The sequence below is a fragment of the Haliotis rubra genome, unplaced genomic scaffold (genome assembly GCF_003918875.1).
Source record: "Haliotis rubra isolate DU_JTF1 unplaced genomic scaffold, ASM391887v1 Scf208, whole genome shotgun sequence".
In the NCBI taxonomy this organism is placed as follows: domain Eukaryota; kingdom Metazoa; phylum Mollusca; class Gastropoda; order Lepetellida; family Haliotidae; genus Haliotis; species Haliotis rubra.
In genome coordinates this window covers 673,982-691,744 of record NW_025766092.1, presented here as the reverse complement: position 1 = coordinate 691,744, position 17,763 = coordinate 673,982, and the positions used below count along the sequence as shown (strand labels likewise).

The 17,763-nt window shown below is 37.9% G+C and overlaps 1 protein-coding gene across 2 annotated transcripts; it reads left to right on the top strand.

Annotated features, from left to right (window-relative positions):
* Window positions 1–9,219: 9,219 nt before the first annotated feature.
* Window positions 9,220–14,154, top strand: LOC124276319 (transmembrane protein 234 homolog). 2 transcript variants are annotated; one of them, XM_046711931.1, is made up of 5 exons: window positions 9,220–9,335; window positions 12,250–12,401; window positions 12,969–13,035; window positions 13,337–13,429; window positions 13,769–14,154. In XM_046711931.1, exons 1-5 carry the CDS (start codon window positions 9,272–9,274, stop codon window positions 13,831–13,833), a joined length of 441 nt encoding a protein of 146 aa, XP_046567887.1. In that variant the 5' UTR covers window positions 9,220–9,271; the 3' UTR covers window positions 13,834–14,154. The 2 variants fall into 2 exon arrangements, with proteins under 2 accessions (XP_046567887.1, XP_046567888.1); XM_046711932.1 differs by lacking the exon at window positions 9,220–9,335 and adding an exon at window positions 9,353–9,535.
* The last annotated feature ends 3,609 nt before the right edge of the window (window positions 14,155–17,763 follow it).

The window sequence follows — 17,763 nt, the reverse complement described above, 5'->3', positions numbered from 1 at the left end:
CGTCTAGTGTCGCCAGGAAAGCTGTTGGACTTGTGCACAGTACACAGCTTTGCGAACATGTGCCGATCTAGGTACAACCGATCACAACACACAGTTTTGTGATTCATTCGTAGCTTAATAATATATGATTTCAAACTCCGAGGCTTGATATAAATCATATCGAGGAAGAGATTCTAATTATCATCCAAGTCATTATTCAAAACAGTAATAACCAGTGTCATGAATGGGAACATAACAGCTAATCAGTTTCTGGGCTTGGCGATGTCATTTCATTGTGACGTCATGGTAACCCTTAAACTTCAAAGCATTGTGAAGATGTAGCATTGTCTTCTAAAAGGTGAGGTTTATTATTACCAGCACAATAATTCCCATGGAAGCAGATCCTTGATGATAATCAATTTACCAATATAGTCCGGCAGAATATTGACATGACCTTGCAATTTAGGTCACACAATAGTTTTAGCATGGGGGGCGGTGGGATAGCCTAATGGTTAAAGCGTTGACTCGTCACGCCGAAGAACCGGATCGAATCCCCACATGGGTACAATGTGTGAAGATTTCTGGTGTCCCCGCCATGACACTCAGCCAGTCAGTCAGTTTTGATGATTTCATTCCCTCAGACACTAAAGATGAATTTTAGACAAAGACCAAAGTACCAAAGGATGGATGGATGATGCTGTCTCAGTCATGATATACAGCAACTTAAAACTTATTTCCATTGAACAAACAAAAGCAAAAGTGTCATAGACGATTTAATAATATTCAAAACATTTCACAGACAATTCTTTTGGATTGTCAAAATGTAATAGCAGCATTGAATCTATTCGTTTCCGAACAAAAGTATCTGGATCGGATCTTTGGTTATTCTATCACTTTAAAAAAGAACCGTTCCTATCTCCCAGAAAGGATTTGGAGAAACTGGTCCACTTTCGGCTCTCCTCCGTCCCCAAAATCACCTCAGTCTGCAGGGACAATTCGGTGCTCAGTACGAATTTTGTAGAACTCGCTCAAATTCTGAAAACTGGTCCTCTCATTCCGATAGGACGGTTCATCCTTCTCGGGTGCTTTCCGTCGATGGTGTATATATAGATATCACACATGATATTAAACCGTGGACAACTATTCCCCGGGCAGAAAACGAATAGTGTCTTTTCTGTGGCCATGCCGGCATGGCATTGAATTCCCTGACCTTGTGGCAGTTTTATCATGCGCTGGGCTTTAGATACCTTTTTCATAATCATCAGCCTACCTTTACTGAACAAATAAAAGTTTCCTCCAAAAATGTCAAAATAAGGCCAAAATATACCAAAAGGGATTTTTTCAATGCCATCACTTTCTCTCTCGCCGGCTGCTGTGAATTTTACCTTTTTTAAATTATACCTTCCTGTTGAATGTACAAGAGAGGCAAAATACACAACTTTCTCTTTAGAGCTGACAATAATATTACCGTCTGTATAGCTTCTCTCCACAAGCCAAGGAACAACCTTCCTGCTGTTGTAATTGTAGGTCAGTAGTTTACCTCCAGGACGTGTTGATGACATTATAACCAGAAACTGATAATCAGCAACAACCTGAAAATTTATCATTTTTCCTTTTACAGGGAGTTTCTGGTGATTTTCAGGCAATCTATGTTGAAACAAATGCTCTGAATAACGCCTCGTGCGGGTGTAAAAGGTAATCGACCTTCTAATATCAAATGCTATTCTCTGTATTTCCCCTAATTTCTTGAGTTGAAATCCAGTTCGGACAAAACGTTTTTTTCTTGAATCGAACATGAAAAGATCATTCCTTTGGGTTAAAGTAAAAAGTTTTTTTTAATGTGAGTAATTTCACGCAGTTTATGAAATAAGGATGGACCGTTATTTTTCTGCATGTTTGGAACAATTTTTTCAGTTTCTTTCTTGACAGACAATGAACTTCGGGTTTCTGTTTTTTTGTCATTGGCGTTAAGGTAGACGCTCCACCAAACAGGACCTGCTTACTCACGGTTAATCCAGTGACATTACTATAAGTTATAATGTCCTTTTTATGTATGGCCACGTCTTTCTGTAAAGGAATAACCTTCTCTTGAACAACCTGTTCCTCCCTATCGCTGCAACGAGAGACTTTAGTTTCTTGCAAAGACTGTTCTTCATGAACCCAGCACAACCTTCTGATGGTTGACAAGCCACTAAAGCATTGGAGTAACGTTTTGGACACATCAGACACACGTTCTTGTCCACCAAGTGTCCACTTGACGGAAGATTGAACTATCCATTCCACATCACGGCAACTTCGCACAATCCCGAAACACCCGACAATTAGAACAAGAGGTAATTCCATCGCAGTCTCCTCCACTCTCAGCGGGATATAAGTAACTTTTAGTTTCAAGTTGAGAATAGTATATCTACATCCGATAGTAGTGTTTAAACTGTTTATTTCATTTGTGAAACGAGCGTATCTGACTTAATGAGAGTCTTTAGTGCCCAGCGTTTTCGTTTGAATGAATCGGCAATGAAAATGAAGATATGCTTCGGATATTAAATTAATTATGGATATGTTAAAAGACAGTCACTCAACATCGGTAGGCAGTAACTGTTTGTAGTCATGGGACGGGACCATTAGGCACTGACGTGAAACTCCGGGTTCCTTCATACCGTCCGATAGTATCAGTAGGCCAGGAGCATTAGACATGACATTGGAAAAAAATAGTAGAAAGCTGAATTTTTCAGGAAAGCTTCAGAACATCATTGCCATGTACAAGATACAAAGTTCTGCAAATTCTACCTTGTGGCATTTTCAAAATGGCCGCCAATTTCAAGATGGCCGCCAAAATCATTAAAATGATTATGCAAACAGATATTTTGTAAATAATTATGCCATGTGTTATATCAAATGAAAGCTCATCTCACAGGGATTCCAAATATATTGATATAATGCCTTGTGTCATTTTCAAAATGGCCGCCAATTTCAAAATGGCCACCATTGTCCTTAAAATAATCAAAATAATCTCACGAAAATATTTCTTTTTAATTAACCATACCTTGTTATATATTAAAAGAAAGCCCTCTCACAAGGAGTCTAAATATATTACTTTTAACACCGCACATACACCTGATAACCTTATATGCTTGTGCTTTTGGTACCAGACGTCAAAATGGCTACTCATGGTTGGTTAATCAAGACAGCTGTGGTCACCATATTGATGGTAAATCACTTGTACAATTATCAATGTCATCATTTTTAGTTAGTAAATTTTGAAACTCACTGTAATCTTCTACTCTTTGATTGATGTATCAGAAGGTCTTTTTGTCAATCACAACATCTCATTCTCCAATACAGTACATTTTGGCAATTCCTGCTCTTCAACAACTGCATGGTCTCCTGCACTCAAACTTGCATCCACAAGATATCATCTTCAACACTTTCTCTGGAGCAATTGCTCTATCTGTCTCAATAGGAACAAGGGCCCCATGCTTGAATTGCCATCCCCACTCTGTTGGTGAAAGCTTTTTCCCTTGCCATCGCTGAACCGTATGGTACACACGGTAGCTGTGGAATTTGGCTGCTGCTGAAGTCGGGGGAAGTGATTCCAGTTTGAAACCTGAAGAGGACACAGAGGCTCGATGAATGGACTTGAAGTACATGTTGTTCGTCCAGTGATGTTGAGTCCACAGCTCCATAGAGTTTAAGCATGAACATCTCTCCAACTTGTGCAATGCCATCATTTGAACTACCAAATTGAAGGAAAACATCCAAGCAATCCCAATTGGACCTCTCCTGGAATAGAGCAAGAGCTTTCTTTTTCCCCTGATTGTAGATGGCTGATGCTGTACCACAGCCTGTCATTGCATGAACAAACATCAGATGCTGTCATATATTGGGCATGGTTTTCTGTAAAGATCCATGTCATTTGTGGCTTGTGCAATCAACATTACCAACAGGTCCGTGTCGTTCCCCACAACAACAACAGGTGATTGGTTGTCTCTGGCCTTGTTAATTGCAGTTGAAGCAATCAAGCAGTCAGCATCAGCAGGACTCTGTTGCACAGCTAAATCTTCTCTGGCAAGTCTTCCCTTCAATAATGTTGTGAATCGACCTTTGTTCTTCTTGTTGCTCAGAAAAGGTTTTGATGAAGTTGTTACTTTCATGTCTGGCTCAAAAATGATTTAAGATGATATGTTCGGCTGAGCAGATTTTGTGGAACAGGCACTGCCATATCCATCACACACCTGAACCATAATGTTAAAGCACATATGACACATAGCTATCACATATCTGTCTGTATGTAGCATCCGTGGGCTAAGGCAAACTTTGTAGCAGGTGGCCACCGTCAATGACATAATGCGCTCCCTTTGGATGGTCATTGTGGACTTGGACTTGTGATTTCAGTTGATTAGCCAGAGCACTCTTCATATTCTTTCACATCATATTTCGTCAAACAAGGCAGGTGGTTGCTTTTGCAAATTCATGAAGTAGGTACAACTTCATCTCTGACTTATCCTCCATCACACAGGTGACTCACATGAATAGCATCACACAGTTTACTTGGACTGGCTCTCCTCTGATTTTGATTTGATTCTTTTCCTCACTGATACTTATCACCTTATCTTTGGGCTTCAACTTTATGTCAGCAAACATCTGACCTGTCACTGCTGAAGCTGCCTTCATTCCTATAGGAACTGCTTTGCTATGCAGATGAGCGACTCATGCTCTTCATAGGAGAAAGGAGAATGATTTTTCAGCCAATGGAAGAATGTTCCATAGTCCTTGTTGTCTCTCATGATGTTACATAAATGAAGGTCAACATGTTGCTCAGATGTTTGGCCGTGCACTCCTGTGAACCTCTCTAAAGCATCACATATTGGTATGCACTGAGGCATTGCATGGACCCATTTGGCGAGATATGCTGTCAGTTATACCACGAGCCATGCCACCACAGATCTTCAGCAGTAGCATCAGATCTTGCTCGATTACTTGTTCAGTGAAGTTGCCACTCAAGAATTTGGCAGTTGGATGGTGGATGGTGAAGTGACCTTATTCTGTGTAGGCCTTGAACTGATCTGGTGACATAATGTCCTTCAGGTTTTTCATTTCTTCCAGATACAGACGTGCAGATTTGGCAAGATGACAACCAACATGGAATAAGGGAATCATCTTGCTGACAGACAGCAGACGTAGATTCCAGTCTCCTGTGCGCTCAGCGCGAATGAACTGCTAAATCAATGACACTTGTTCCTAATAGTCTATCCAAAGTCTACCTGTCCTGCTTTTTTATGAGACTTTGATGTTAGTTTTCAAATCATCAACGGTTTCAGCTAGCCGTAGGATATTGTCCAGGTTTTGAGAGTCAAGGGAGCCAATATCGCATCTGCCACCTAACAAACTGCCATGTACGGTACAAAGCTTTTCCACATTCAAAGAATCAAGAACATCTTTTGATTGCATTAGGATGGACGTGATAGCCGCAGATGACAGCAGATGACTTCGAAGTGCACAGGCATAAGCATGGCTTGTCAGCATGTGGATTACAGAATTAGGTGCGTAAACAGTTGCCCAAAGATCTTTCAAGCCGCTTCCACCCATCACATATATAATTGAACCCATGTATGACATGTATTCATGTAAATGAAATCGTCCTAATTTAAGGACAACCCTTTTGAGCTGTGGATGTGCCGATTCCACAATTTCTGCTGCTTTAATGTAGAGGGGCTGGTCAAATGTTACTGGACAAATCCCAAGATGTTGGTTTTCAGCCAACAACTGTACAAATGCTAGAGCAGAGTAGATGGTGTCGGGCCTTCATCGGTCCTGGTTGACAAATGGCAAAATCTGAATTTTGCTTCTTTCGTTGTTGTCTCCAGTTACAGTTGACTGCATAAATCTGCTCCATGATGGACGTTGTGAGAGTGGAATATCAAGTGAAAAACTTGCTAGCCATAGATTGTCAAAAGATTTTGTCAAGCGAAGAACTGACACAGTTCGTTTGGGTAGTTTAGTTGGTCCAATCTTGACAGACTGTACGCCCGATGTAGAAGGTTTGTAGTATACCTTGACAGGGATCTTTGCGCCCTCAGCTGCTACGTCAGTTGATGTCATGATTTGAGTGGAGCGAGGTCTAGATATCTGGATGGGCTCTTTCCTGACTGGCTTCACACATGCATTTCGACCTAAAACATGCTACGTACCAAAGCCAGTGGTAGTGCTAACATTGATATCAGCATTGTCAAATATGAAATTGACAAGCTCACCCTCAATATAAAAAAAATTGTCGCCTGAAAGAATTGCATAATACAAACGTCGGACCTCTCTATATTCATCAGCAAAGGAAACAGGATATCAATCAACTCTCTGCTTTCATACTTGCGGTTAATGTAAGTGGATATATATTTGACGTCTGGTACCATAAGCATAAACATAAAATGTGTGGTTATCGTGCCATAATTAATTGTCTTATGTATGTGCGGTGTTAAAAGTAATATGTTTAGATTCCTTGTGAGAAGGGCTTTCTTTTAATATATAACAAGGTATGGTTAATTAAAAAGAAATATTTTCGTGAGATTATTTTGATTATTTTAGGGACAATGGTGGCCATTTTGAAATTGGCGGCCATTTTGAAAATGACACAAGGCATTATATCAATATATTTGGAATCCCTGTGAGATGAGCTTTCATTTGATATATCACATGGCATAATTATTTACAAAATATCTGTTTGCATAATCATTTTAATGATTTTGGCGGCCATCTTGAAATTGGCGGCCATTTTGAAAATGCCACAAAGTAGAATTTGCAGAACTTTATATCTTGTACATGGCAATGATGTTCTGAAGCTTTCCTGAAAAATTCAGCTTTCTACTATTTTTTTCCAATGTTACCTATTGTTTGTGTCTAATGCTCCTGGCCTACAGGGGTATAATATATCTAGTACTTGAGTGCTGTGGTGTAGCCTAGTGGTTATTTAAATAACGCTTTAAAGCGCTTTCTAAGATGCCTAACGGTTAGAACAATCGAAAAAAACAAACATTATCAGACAATAAAGGTATAGTTTTTTGATGACGTAACAATTGAATGACGTTATCCCGTCACTGCGCCATTCTAGTGTGCCCCTCGTAATCGAACCAGTTTACATTACGTCACAATGTAAGTGACGTCACGATGCATGTCAGTTGTCATCGCCTCGTACGGCCTCCTACAGTAAACTACACCGTTGCATCCAGTTTTCTGGTTTGCTGTTGCTTCACGCAGCTAACATCACTGGTGGAAACATTACGTTTATGTTTCAAATGTGTCATTTCGACTCACAAGTTTTCAGCGACACGGTAACGTTCGTAATGTTTACATTCCCACAATGCAATTGTGGAATGTCGCTTGACTACTCAACTTCCTCTGGATGTACTGATCTAAACTTACGCTGGTAGTAGAAATGCAACGTTCATATTGCCCCATATGGTTTACGTTAATGACAGATGTAATTAAAATAATTCAGAGAAGATATTTAATCCGAACGTAAACCGTCATCAAACTGTTATCATTTGTTTTTTTCTGGTAACGTTCGTCTTAACGTAGGGGGCAGACACACCAATAGAACAGCGCGCCAGTTAGCCCTGTGCGAGGATTCTTAATTTAGGTCACCGACACCGTCGTTTGTTTTCTGCCTTAAATTAATCGTAATTATCTTTAATAGAAAGTATTAAATTTGGCATCTTAGTCTAAGGTCAGAGGCTCGTGAGATAACTGTTTACTTTCATAGTCTACAAATATGAAGTATTTTTGTTACTTTATACATGTACATTAGTGCTGAAGCGGGTAATTATCTAGACCTTATTTACTCGTCAGTTTGTTTAATTATTAAAATGATGATCAAACGCATTTACGAATTTGCAAAATCAGTATACTAGTACTAACGGAAACTGTTTTGACAACAATAATAGCACAATAGGTTAAAAAAAAACGTTACCTCTTGAAAAGCCTGTTCTAATGGGTTAAACAAAATCAGTTATCATATTTCATTAATCTCATGATCAGTCTTCAGGAGAGTAGATATCTTCTAATGGTTTTCACCCATTAAGGGACACTGATACCTATCTAGAGCAATTACCCGGGACTTGTTGTTTCTTTTCTGCTAATAAATAAGCTAAAAGCTTTTAAAAAAGAAGAGAAGAGAAAAGGGTCGATCTTCTTGAATTTTGAATGTGATTCATTAATAGAATGACTTACCGAATGAGCTAGAACTTCAGTGACTTTCGTTCCATTATGCCTAAATTATCCTTCAGTAAAAGTGAACAAGATAAGTTTTATAAAAAGTGGATGTTATATCATGATTTTGCAAATTTTAAGTGACTTTCTGAATTCTTTCTTCTTGTTCCCTAATGAAAAAATATATAGGCTGAATGAACTTGAACTTAAACTTACTGTAAATATTTGAAACTTGTAAGTGTGATTGGTGAGTGAATGTGTTGTGGTGTCTGGTGTTGTTGTTTTGTGCTTTGTTAGAAAAAAATCCAGTTTTTCCTGTTATCAATGAAGTTTTCTTGCAAAGGACCTTAGAGTCCCCTGGCTCTAATGCCTTTTCTGTAACAGGGGAAGCAGGAAATAAAAATTATCAATTATAAAAAAATATAATAGTAAAATAAAAACAAACAAAAACAAACTTTGTTTTGCACTAACAATATGATGGTGGTCCACATGACCCAGTCATGGCCAGTGTACAGTGCACCATGAACGTCTACTACTGGGATACATGGCATACATCAACCGAGTCAGCAAGACTGACCACCCGATTCCGTTTGTTTCTTCTTGGTAAAATCATGGGTTGCTGAAGACTGGTTTTAACACGGATTTTTACGGGGTCGTTTGTTTAACTAAGTGGAAAACGCCTGATCTCATAAACTCTATAGTTTAGTTCGTTTTAAGTTCACACGTCAGTGCATGGCTAACATGACTGGTAAGAGGCATACGTCCCCATACTCACTCATCGAATAAATAACTTTGTGTTCAGATAATCATCCTCGATAATCTCTAGGGTATAAGTTATGATAAATCTCCACTAGAACCTATACCCTGGAGATTAACGAGGGTGTCAGATAACGAGAAAGGTGATTATTTTTAAAAAAATGATGATGGGTTAATGCCATCCGATTTTATTTCCGAGAGGGAGGTAAGCTTTACAGAAGATGTAAATAGCCTTTTTGACTTCTGATATTTGATCGTCATTTGCTGTGAGGAAAATAGTTGCAGAAGTTAGAGAGGAATTTCTTGTTATGTAGGTAATGTCATTGTTTTGGAAACAATGAACGATTATGTTGAATCATATAACTTGAAAAGAAGAACAACTATCGTCTCATCGTCGGTTGGTAAAGGCGTGGGATATATATTTTATGTACCGTAAGGTTCTTTCAGAAAATCCCTAAGCTCTTCGCAGTGATACCTTGTTCCATCAACTATCACGTACTGCATCGGAGCTTACATACACGCAGACGACTTCCGGGTGTCTGCTAGGGAGCGCTCGTGTATTTTTGATGATCCTAGATGATGACAGAACATTCTAATGTTGGTAAGGTCGAATACAGTGATATAAATACACAAATGATGTTTACACGATTAACTTTTTAATTAGTCTTCTATTCCTGTCAAGATTCTCAATATCTTTCTTAAAGTACGTTTGACTTGTCCTGTTTTCGATCAAATGTACACGGTCATTGATTGAATTTATCAATATTGAAAATAACCTTACTTAAAGTATTTAAGAAGACTAATAGAAAATACGTCGTCTAAATACATTGTTCGTGATACTGTTTTGTTGTGTTTGAAACATGTGTTGCTGTTAGGCAGCAGTGCCGTAGAAAATGTGAATTTACTAGATAATGTGTACCAAATCTATACGTTGTATCAGGGGTATGTTTCTTTCCCTGTGAAAATGGAACCGGTTCTCATCCTTCAAACAATCAGATCTACAAAGAAAAACATTTAAGTGTGAAATAATCGTACAATTGTTTCATTACCAACAAAATTTCAACATGGTAAACATGTCACTAACTTATTAAAGACAACGTTATCTTTTACAAAAACATCACCCATGTATTTACAATGTCTGTGTGATGCAGCTCACCACGCTATGGCAAGAGTAGACTCTTCAAAAACTTACAATCTGATGATACTTTAAGATTGGTCATGTAAGTCATAAACTAGAAATTAAGTGATATACTGTTTTTTCTTAGTTCTCATTTAAGAAAGCAGCAACAATTTGTCTATCTATAAAACAGCAGTGTGTAAATACATATGGAACATATTATGAGCATCTTGTCGACTGTTGTCAACATTAGACTCACACATACAACAAACCTTATGAATTTTGTGATGTTCATTAAGAAGTAAAGCAACTGAAAAATTGTTATTCTTCTTAAAGAATTGAAATCTATTCAAGGCCTTGAAGTACTAAAATAAGTGAATATAGGTGAGAAGATGTATGTAATTAATGCTTTATCTTCATGTAATATGGATCTCTTTTCTAATGCATGGAAACTTCTCATAGTCAGTTTCAGATCTTACAATCTACATTGCCAAACTTTTCATTTGTATTACCTTCAACTACTATTATCCATGCTTGGGTATAGGCAGATCTGATCAAAAATGATTACCTGTTCCATAAAGCCTTGTACGACAAAGCAAAGGTTGCTTAGGGCCAATTCTATCAGGAAATCCACACACGTTAATAATTTATAAGTAAGGTATTTTAAAATGTTTTCAAGAACATTGCTTTTTAAGACCCAAAATATGACTGAAAAAGCTTTATTCAGTTCTCTGTTGAATGTCAGAGCTGAAATTGTCAGTTTTTTGTTGGCTAATCATTTATGACAAAATACGAAAAGGCAAACCTGTAGTTATCACATTTTGTTACTGAAATTCAACTAATATAGAATTTGAAATGAAGAGTTTTACATAGAGCACTCTGAACTGGAAAAAAATCAAAACAGTTGTATTTGTTTTACGCACTCCTGTTTGTTTGAAATCTCCCAAGTTATCTCTTGAGTATAAAGAATGTATTCCTGATGCCTGTTTGTTACCATGAGTGAGGAAAACAGTTTATGTGTTTTCACTACCTGTGTCCAACTCCTTTCTTTGAGTGGCATTTTAGAAGTTGGGAAGTACAATATAGAACAAACTTTATGGATAACAACTTCTTTTTATTCGTGAGTGCGACGTTTCGATACAGATTCTTGTACCGTCGTCAAGCATAATGGGACATAAAGAGGGGGAAAAGTGTATATATACTGGGTGTGACAATGTGACAAAGAAAACAACATAATTAACATAATTGGCTAGGCAAAAGGCTGATGAAGCCAGAGAGTGGACAAAGGACAGGTGTAGAAGCCAATGATGTACAAATGATAATGACATGTTTATACAGCAGTGAGTTTATACAGTGGATTGGGCTTGGTGGATGAGTGCATCATAAGCGGATGGAATGAAGTATCCTTGGTCTCGGTTGATGGTGGGCTTTTGACGTTTGATGTGGATGGCTTCGGTGAGCTTGCGTTTAGTGAAGTCTGTTTGTTTGTTAGAGAGAATGGTGATGTCAGACCACTCTATTTGATGATTGGGGCTTGCTTTGATGTGGTCGGAAATGGCTGATTTGCTGTCGGAATTGGTAACAGAGGTAACATCTGTTCAACTAAACTACAAGATGAAATTGAACACCTCAAGAAAGTCTTCGTAGAACGCAACCACTTTCCATCCCAAATAGTCAACAGAACCATCGCTGCCACCCTGTCACCCCCTACCAAAAGACCCAAACAAGATTTAGCCCCCATCAAGATATCCATCCCCTACATTGGCAAACCGTCACATCAAATCAGCCGCCTCCTGAAAGATCAAGCTGGCATAGATACCACCTTTTCTCCGCCCTCCAACCTTAACAACATTCTCCATGCCAATGGAAGAAAACCCACCACCATAAAGAACAACAACCCAAAATGTGTCATCTACAAAATAAACTGTGATTGTGGGCAGAGCTACATAGGCTAAACTTCCGGACTCCATCAACCCGAAGTGAAAGAACATCAGACCTGTGTCCAACTCTTCTTGAAAGAGGATGGTGAGGTAGCCTAGTAGTTAAAGTGTTTGATCATCATGCTGAAGATACAGGTTCAATTCTGTAAAATGTGTACAATGTCAGAAGCCCATTTCTGGTGTCCCCTGCTGTGATATTGCTGGAATGTTGCTAAAAGCGATATAAAGCTCACTCACCCAATTCTTGTATGTTTGTAGAGAATGCCTTCTGGTTGATAGCTGTGGCAGCACTATGGGGATCCACTAATCCTTTCATCAAGAAGGGCAGTCAAGGCATTGAAAATATTAAGCATGACAGCAGGATAAGGCAGTTCCTTGCTGAACTTGGATTTCTTTTCTTTAACTGGAAGGTAACTATGGACAAGAATAGTATGGTCAAACTGTAACTGTGTGTGAATCTTACATCCCAAAATATGCAGTTGTGAAAAAATGGTCCTGGTGAAATAATATTTTAGTATTCAATAATGACAAAACTTCTATTTATTTATTGTACTGATTTCACAAAACCAACTTTTAAAATTTGGATACAAATTATTTCCATGTGATATTATGGAGTGTAATGGTTGACTGAATGCTTGCTCCATACGTTATAATACTCTGTGCCATAATCTGTATGATGTATCCATACAAACTACAAAGCAGTATGACTTACAAATGTATGGATGACATTTGTAATGATATAAACCATTACTTTATGTACAGGAGGTCCCAACTGACTGCTTTATTAGTTGATGCAAATCTACTGAAAATGGTTCAATTAGGTGACTATTCATTTCTGTAACTGATGGGAATGTTTCTGTAACATAGCACTGGCCAAGTTTTGTGCCAGATATTGCATCCATATTTATGGCATCTTATTGTACTTAAACAGTGCATTGTTAGAGCTTTATTCTATACTGTTATATTTCATTTTACAGTACCTTATCCCCTTTCTTGTGAACCAGTCTGGGTCCGTCTTGTTTTACATAACACTAGCATCAGCAGGTACGTGACATTTTTAGCTGGTCTGAAGACAGGGACCATTAGATCATCTAACCTTGTTGGCTATTTTACCATTTGATGTGACTATGGTCACATCAATCTAAATCTTGATAAGATTAATGAATAGTCATTTTGTACCAAAACAAATGTAGTCATTGATAGTTGATTATATAAATAATTGGAAGGGTGCAGATGAGGCCATTACTCAGTATATTTCTTTTACTTACAATATAGCTATTTTCAATTAATATAATGTTTAGATTGTTAGACATGCTTCTTCAACAACTTACATTCATGTTTCCAGAACTAAGCCTTGCAGTTCCTCTCACAAACTCACTGACATTCATTTTCACCAGCCTGTCAGGGAGGCTTCTTGGAGAGAAGATCCATCACTGGGGTAAGTAAGCTTCAAAATTCAATTAATTCCAATGGTTCAACATATCTCCTTATGCCATTTACCAGCAGGGTTTTTGGGATCCGACATAATCTCAGACAGAGCTAAATTCAAATTTTAGTTAAAATCATTGCATTAACCTTGCATTAAGGTTCAGATTTAAGAGGATTAAGTAAGTAAGTAAGGTACAGATTTCTGAGTTTATTTAAAGCAGGTTATATGTTAAGATATCATACAGGAACTGAAACTATGTAAGCATTAATTTTAAGCATGTACAAGTACAAAGAAAAATCATAAAATATTTAGTTTCCATTAATGCTTTTGCAAACATTTGTGTTTCAGAGACATATGCAGGCATGGTCTGTGTGGTGTTGGGTGTGGCACTTTGTGTGTACAGCAAAACATGACACTACCTCACTCAGTCTGTACTCCACTGAGATACAACAAAGTGACTTTTCAGATCATTTGAAAGATTTGCTCAATTCTTTTTATAAGGAATCATCATGCAGAGAAAATCTGACTATATTCAAGATATAAGGAATCATGCCCTGTACAAAGGTTCTGCGGGCCATGGATCAAGTTGGCCATGGATCAAGTTACTTTAACTACAACTATTTAGAAGAGTTCTTGAATTTATACCTGGTCAGATTAAACTACTTTACTTTAACTACATTGTATATTTCATTTTTAGATGACGAGGTCAGGTTCATTAAATGTATTTTATGTTATTGTACTTTATTGTTGTTGTTTTGGTGTCAAGAACACGGATCCACAACAGTACAGTGAGATATTGTTCAACCAGCTTTATAATTTGGAAAACAACCAGCAGCAATGCAGTTAGTATTTTGCTCACCATGGGCAGCAATGCAGCAATGGGGGAGCATACTACTGATCAAAGAAGTTAGAAAGTCATGGTCCATGCTGTCCCAATATCGGACCACCTCTTCTTTCATTTCAGCAATATTTGTCAGATTTTTCTTATTGACACTTTCCTTCATAAGTCCCCAAACATTTTCTATTGGATTTTGGTCAGGGCTATAGCTTGGCCAATCTAATAATGTCATATTTTGGGTCTGAAACCAGGCCTGTGAATGCTTTGAAAGATGTTTGGGCCGTTGTCCTGCTGGAAAATCCAAAAATTTCCATAGAACATGTTTGCAGATGGAAGTAAATGTCCCTCGAGAATATCTGTGTACCCCTCACTGTTCATATTCCCTTCTAATACACAGAGGGGCGTTGCCCCTAACACAGATATGCCACCCCACACATTAAATTTCGGACTGTACTTTTGAAGCTGATACAAAAGTTTTTTCAGTTTGTTTGGTCCAGAATTTCAGTGTATTAGGAAACAGCCACACAGAACTTTCATCTGAGAAAATCACATTGTCCCAGTTAAAATTTCTATGCTGTAAGCACCAGTTCAACCTTCACCTCCTTTGTTCAGGTTTCATGATCGGTGATGGAATTCCTCGACTTTTCTGCCAACCCATTGCATGCAGCTCAGTTCTAATTGTCTCCTTACAGACAGCCACAGTTCCTCTATCAATCATATCCAGCCTTAAGTTTTCTAAACTCCCTTGTTTGTTTTAGAAACAAGAATACCATGCCGCCTCCTGTCACTGACAGTCAATTTTCTGGGCCTACCCCAAGCTTCCCTGGTGCTCAATGCCATATCCATTTGCAATATGTTTCAAAACACAATAAACAGTGGACAAACAGTGGATGCCTGTTCTACTTGAAACCACTTTAGCTGATCTGATGTCCTTGTTATAATACTCTAAAATCAACATCCTCTTCTCTAAATCATCCATACTGAGGATCACTGAAAATGTCGTCTGCTAGCAAGTAAACAAATGGGGATAACTCTTCACAAACTAATGAAAAAGGATTAACGGAGTTGTCTCTCTTGAATGAAACCAAGCACTTGATAGCTGGTCAAGGTTGTTTATACTAGAAATCCAATTAAACATATTCCTAAAATTCTCAATAATTTCTGGTCATACTATACATACACCAGCTGTCAGTGTGTAAGCTTTAGGAGTAAGTTGAGTTTGAATGTTTTTATCAAGATGTGTCACTGATGGTTTGAAGAAAGCTTTATGTGCTGCAAGCTAAAAATCTATAAAACATAAATGAGGTTGTGTTATGCTTTTGAGGATCCTAACATGATTCTGAGTACTTATCATTGCCAGATCCGGAATTGTATGCAGTTCTTACTATATACTCCTATAAATATTTCAGCCTTGTTTCAGGTAGAAAAGCTGCATTAACATGGCGGTATGATGCTATGCATTAGAATGAATGAGTGCATCAATACAAAGTATATGTGGATTGACTGCGAAACCTCATTCGTAAAATATTTCATTTGTAGATCAGCAAAGAATAATGTGCAAGAAATTATGTGCGCCCACATGATGCTTGCAGTATAACCCATTTAAACACCTATATCAATGCAGGTGGTGTACATGTAGTCAATTGACAAATGCATTTTGTTTATAACAGTGTTGCAAACTGACAATACACAATTGCAGTACGCATGTTGTATTCTGAGTCAATTACATAATGGGATGATGTCATTTGATTGGGCATCATCTTATTGTTGACATTGTCAGAGCTGTGTCTACATTATTCTTGGCATATTTCCACTCCTTCCTTAATTTAATACTTGTTTTTAGACATATTTTCTCAGAGATTCGGAAAATAAGCTTTCCCTAAAATTCCCACGACAAGTATTCATATGGTACTGCCATTAGACTTGCAGTGCAGCGATGTCATAGCATTGTGACGTCATCAAGTACATGACGTCATAGCATTGTCAGGGCATTGTACAAAATCTACTGTCAAAACGATATCTCCTAGGAGATATCGTTTGATCTCACACAAGCGATATCTCCTGTGGAACACAGTTTTGGATGATAAAGGATGATCAATACACTGATACAATTTCGTGGAGGAAATGCTCAAAACTGAGAGGCAAAAGAGTATAGCCAGCTTTTTATGCAGCTGAAAGTTGAAAGAATAATTGCAAAATGTTAATATGTTTCTTTACCGTTGTCCATTCCTGTAATAATCAGTAAAAATGATTTTTTTGTGTATTTGTTTCAATTTGCTATTCTACCAACCACAACTATATATGCCCGTTATTTTTAAAGTATATTTCGTACCTTGACCCGATTTATGTTTTCTGAACGATCTCGAAATGATATAATAAAGGTATTTAACAACAGTTTTTTGTATATGTATGTATCATATGTATGTATTTATGTATACATGTAGAAGGTATTTTATTCAGAAATATTGTGTACCATTTCCTTCGTTTCTTCTGGGCAAAACACAGTTGGGGTTTATATTAAATAATTATGTCGTTTTACATTATTTTGAAAGTGAAAATATCGTGAAATAACGCGTGGTTTAACAGTAGTAAAACACAACATTTTATCATCCAAAACTGTGTTCCACAGGAGATATCGCTTGTGTGAGATCAAACGATATCTCCTAGGAGATATCGTTTTGACAGTAGATTTTGTACAATGCCCTGACAATGCTATGACGTCATGTACTTGATGACGTCACAATGCTATGACATCACTGCACTGCAAGTGTAATGGCAGTACCGTGTTGAGAGATGTACATATTTCATTGAAAATTAATGAAAAGTGATTTTGGATGATAAATAGAATCTCACCCTCGTGTCTTCTGATATCAAATATATCAACACTCGTTGATTAAAGTTAAAATATCCTCGGCAAGCCTCGGATATTTGTAACTTTATCAACTCGTGTTGATATAATTGATATCAGAAGACACTTGGGTGAGATTCTCTATATATCAATCCTTTATATACTCGCACTGACCATATACAGAGAGAGAACGTGTGTATCCCAGGCTCCTTGCTGTGTCCATAAAACACTGTTGGTTGTTCGTTGGGCCACACTGAGCAATGATCCAGATATATGACGGCGGTCTGTAAACAATCGGGTCTGGACCAGAGTATCTAGTGTCTGACATTATACACATCGGTCAACGTATCAGCAGACATAATGGCATGCATCAATCAAAATACCGACCCTGACCAGCATAGTGGTCAGAGACCAGGAATAGTCTGGTGGTGTACACGGGTTGTAATCTTCACCAAAGAGTGACTGATCATGGCTTTCCGTCGCTTTTAGCAAAATTCTAGCAATATCAAGACAGGGGACACTAGAAATAGGCTTCAGACATTGTACCCATGTGGGAAACGTCTTCGACCTCACAAGCGAACGCTTCAACCACTCAGCTACTCTACCGCCCCTCAACACTTAAGAGCATTGTAGGTTTAAGGGCAGCACAAACGTGTA

Bases quoted from the DNA above. Each gene is read 5' to 3' on its own strand.
- LOC124276319 (XM_046711931.1), top strand. From the start codon at position 9,272: ATGAACGATTATGTTGAATCATATAACTTGAAAAGAAGAACAACTATC. The intron at 12,402-12,968 runs GTAACTATGGAC...TTCATTTTACAG, and splicing joins TTCTTTTCTTTAACTGGAAG to TACCTTATCCCCTTTCTTGT. The intron at 13,430-13,768 runs GTAAGTAAGCTT...TTTGTGTTTCAG, and splicing joins AGAGAAGATCCATCACTGGG to AGACATATGCAGGCATGGTC.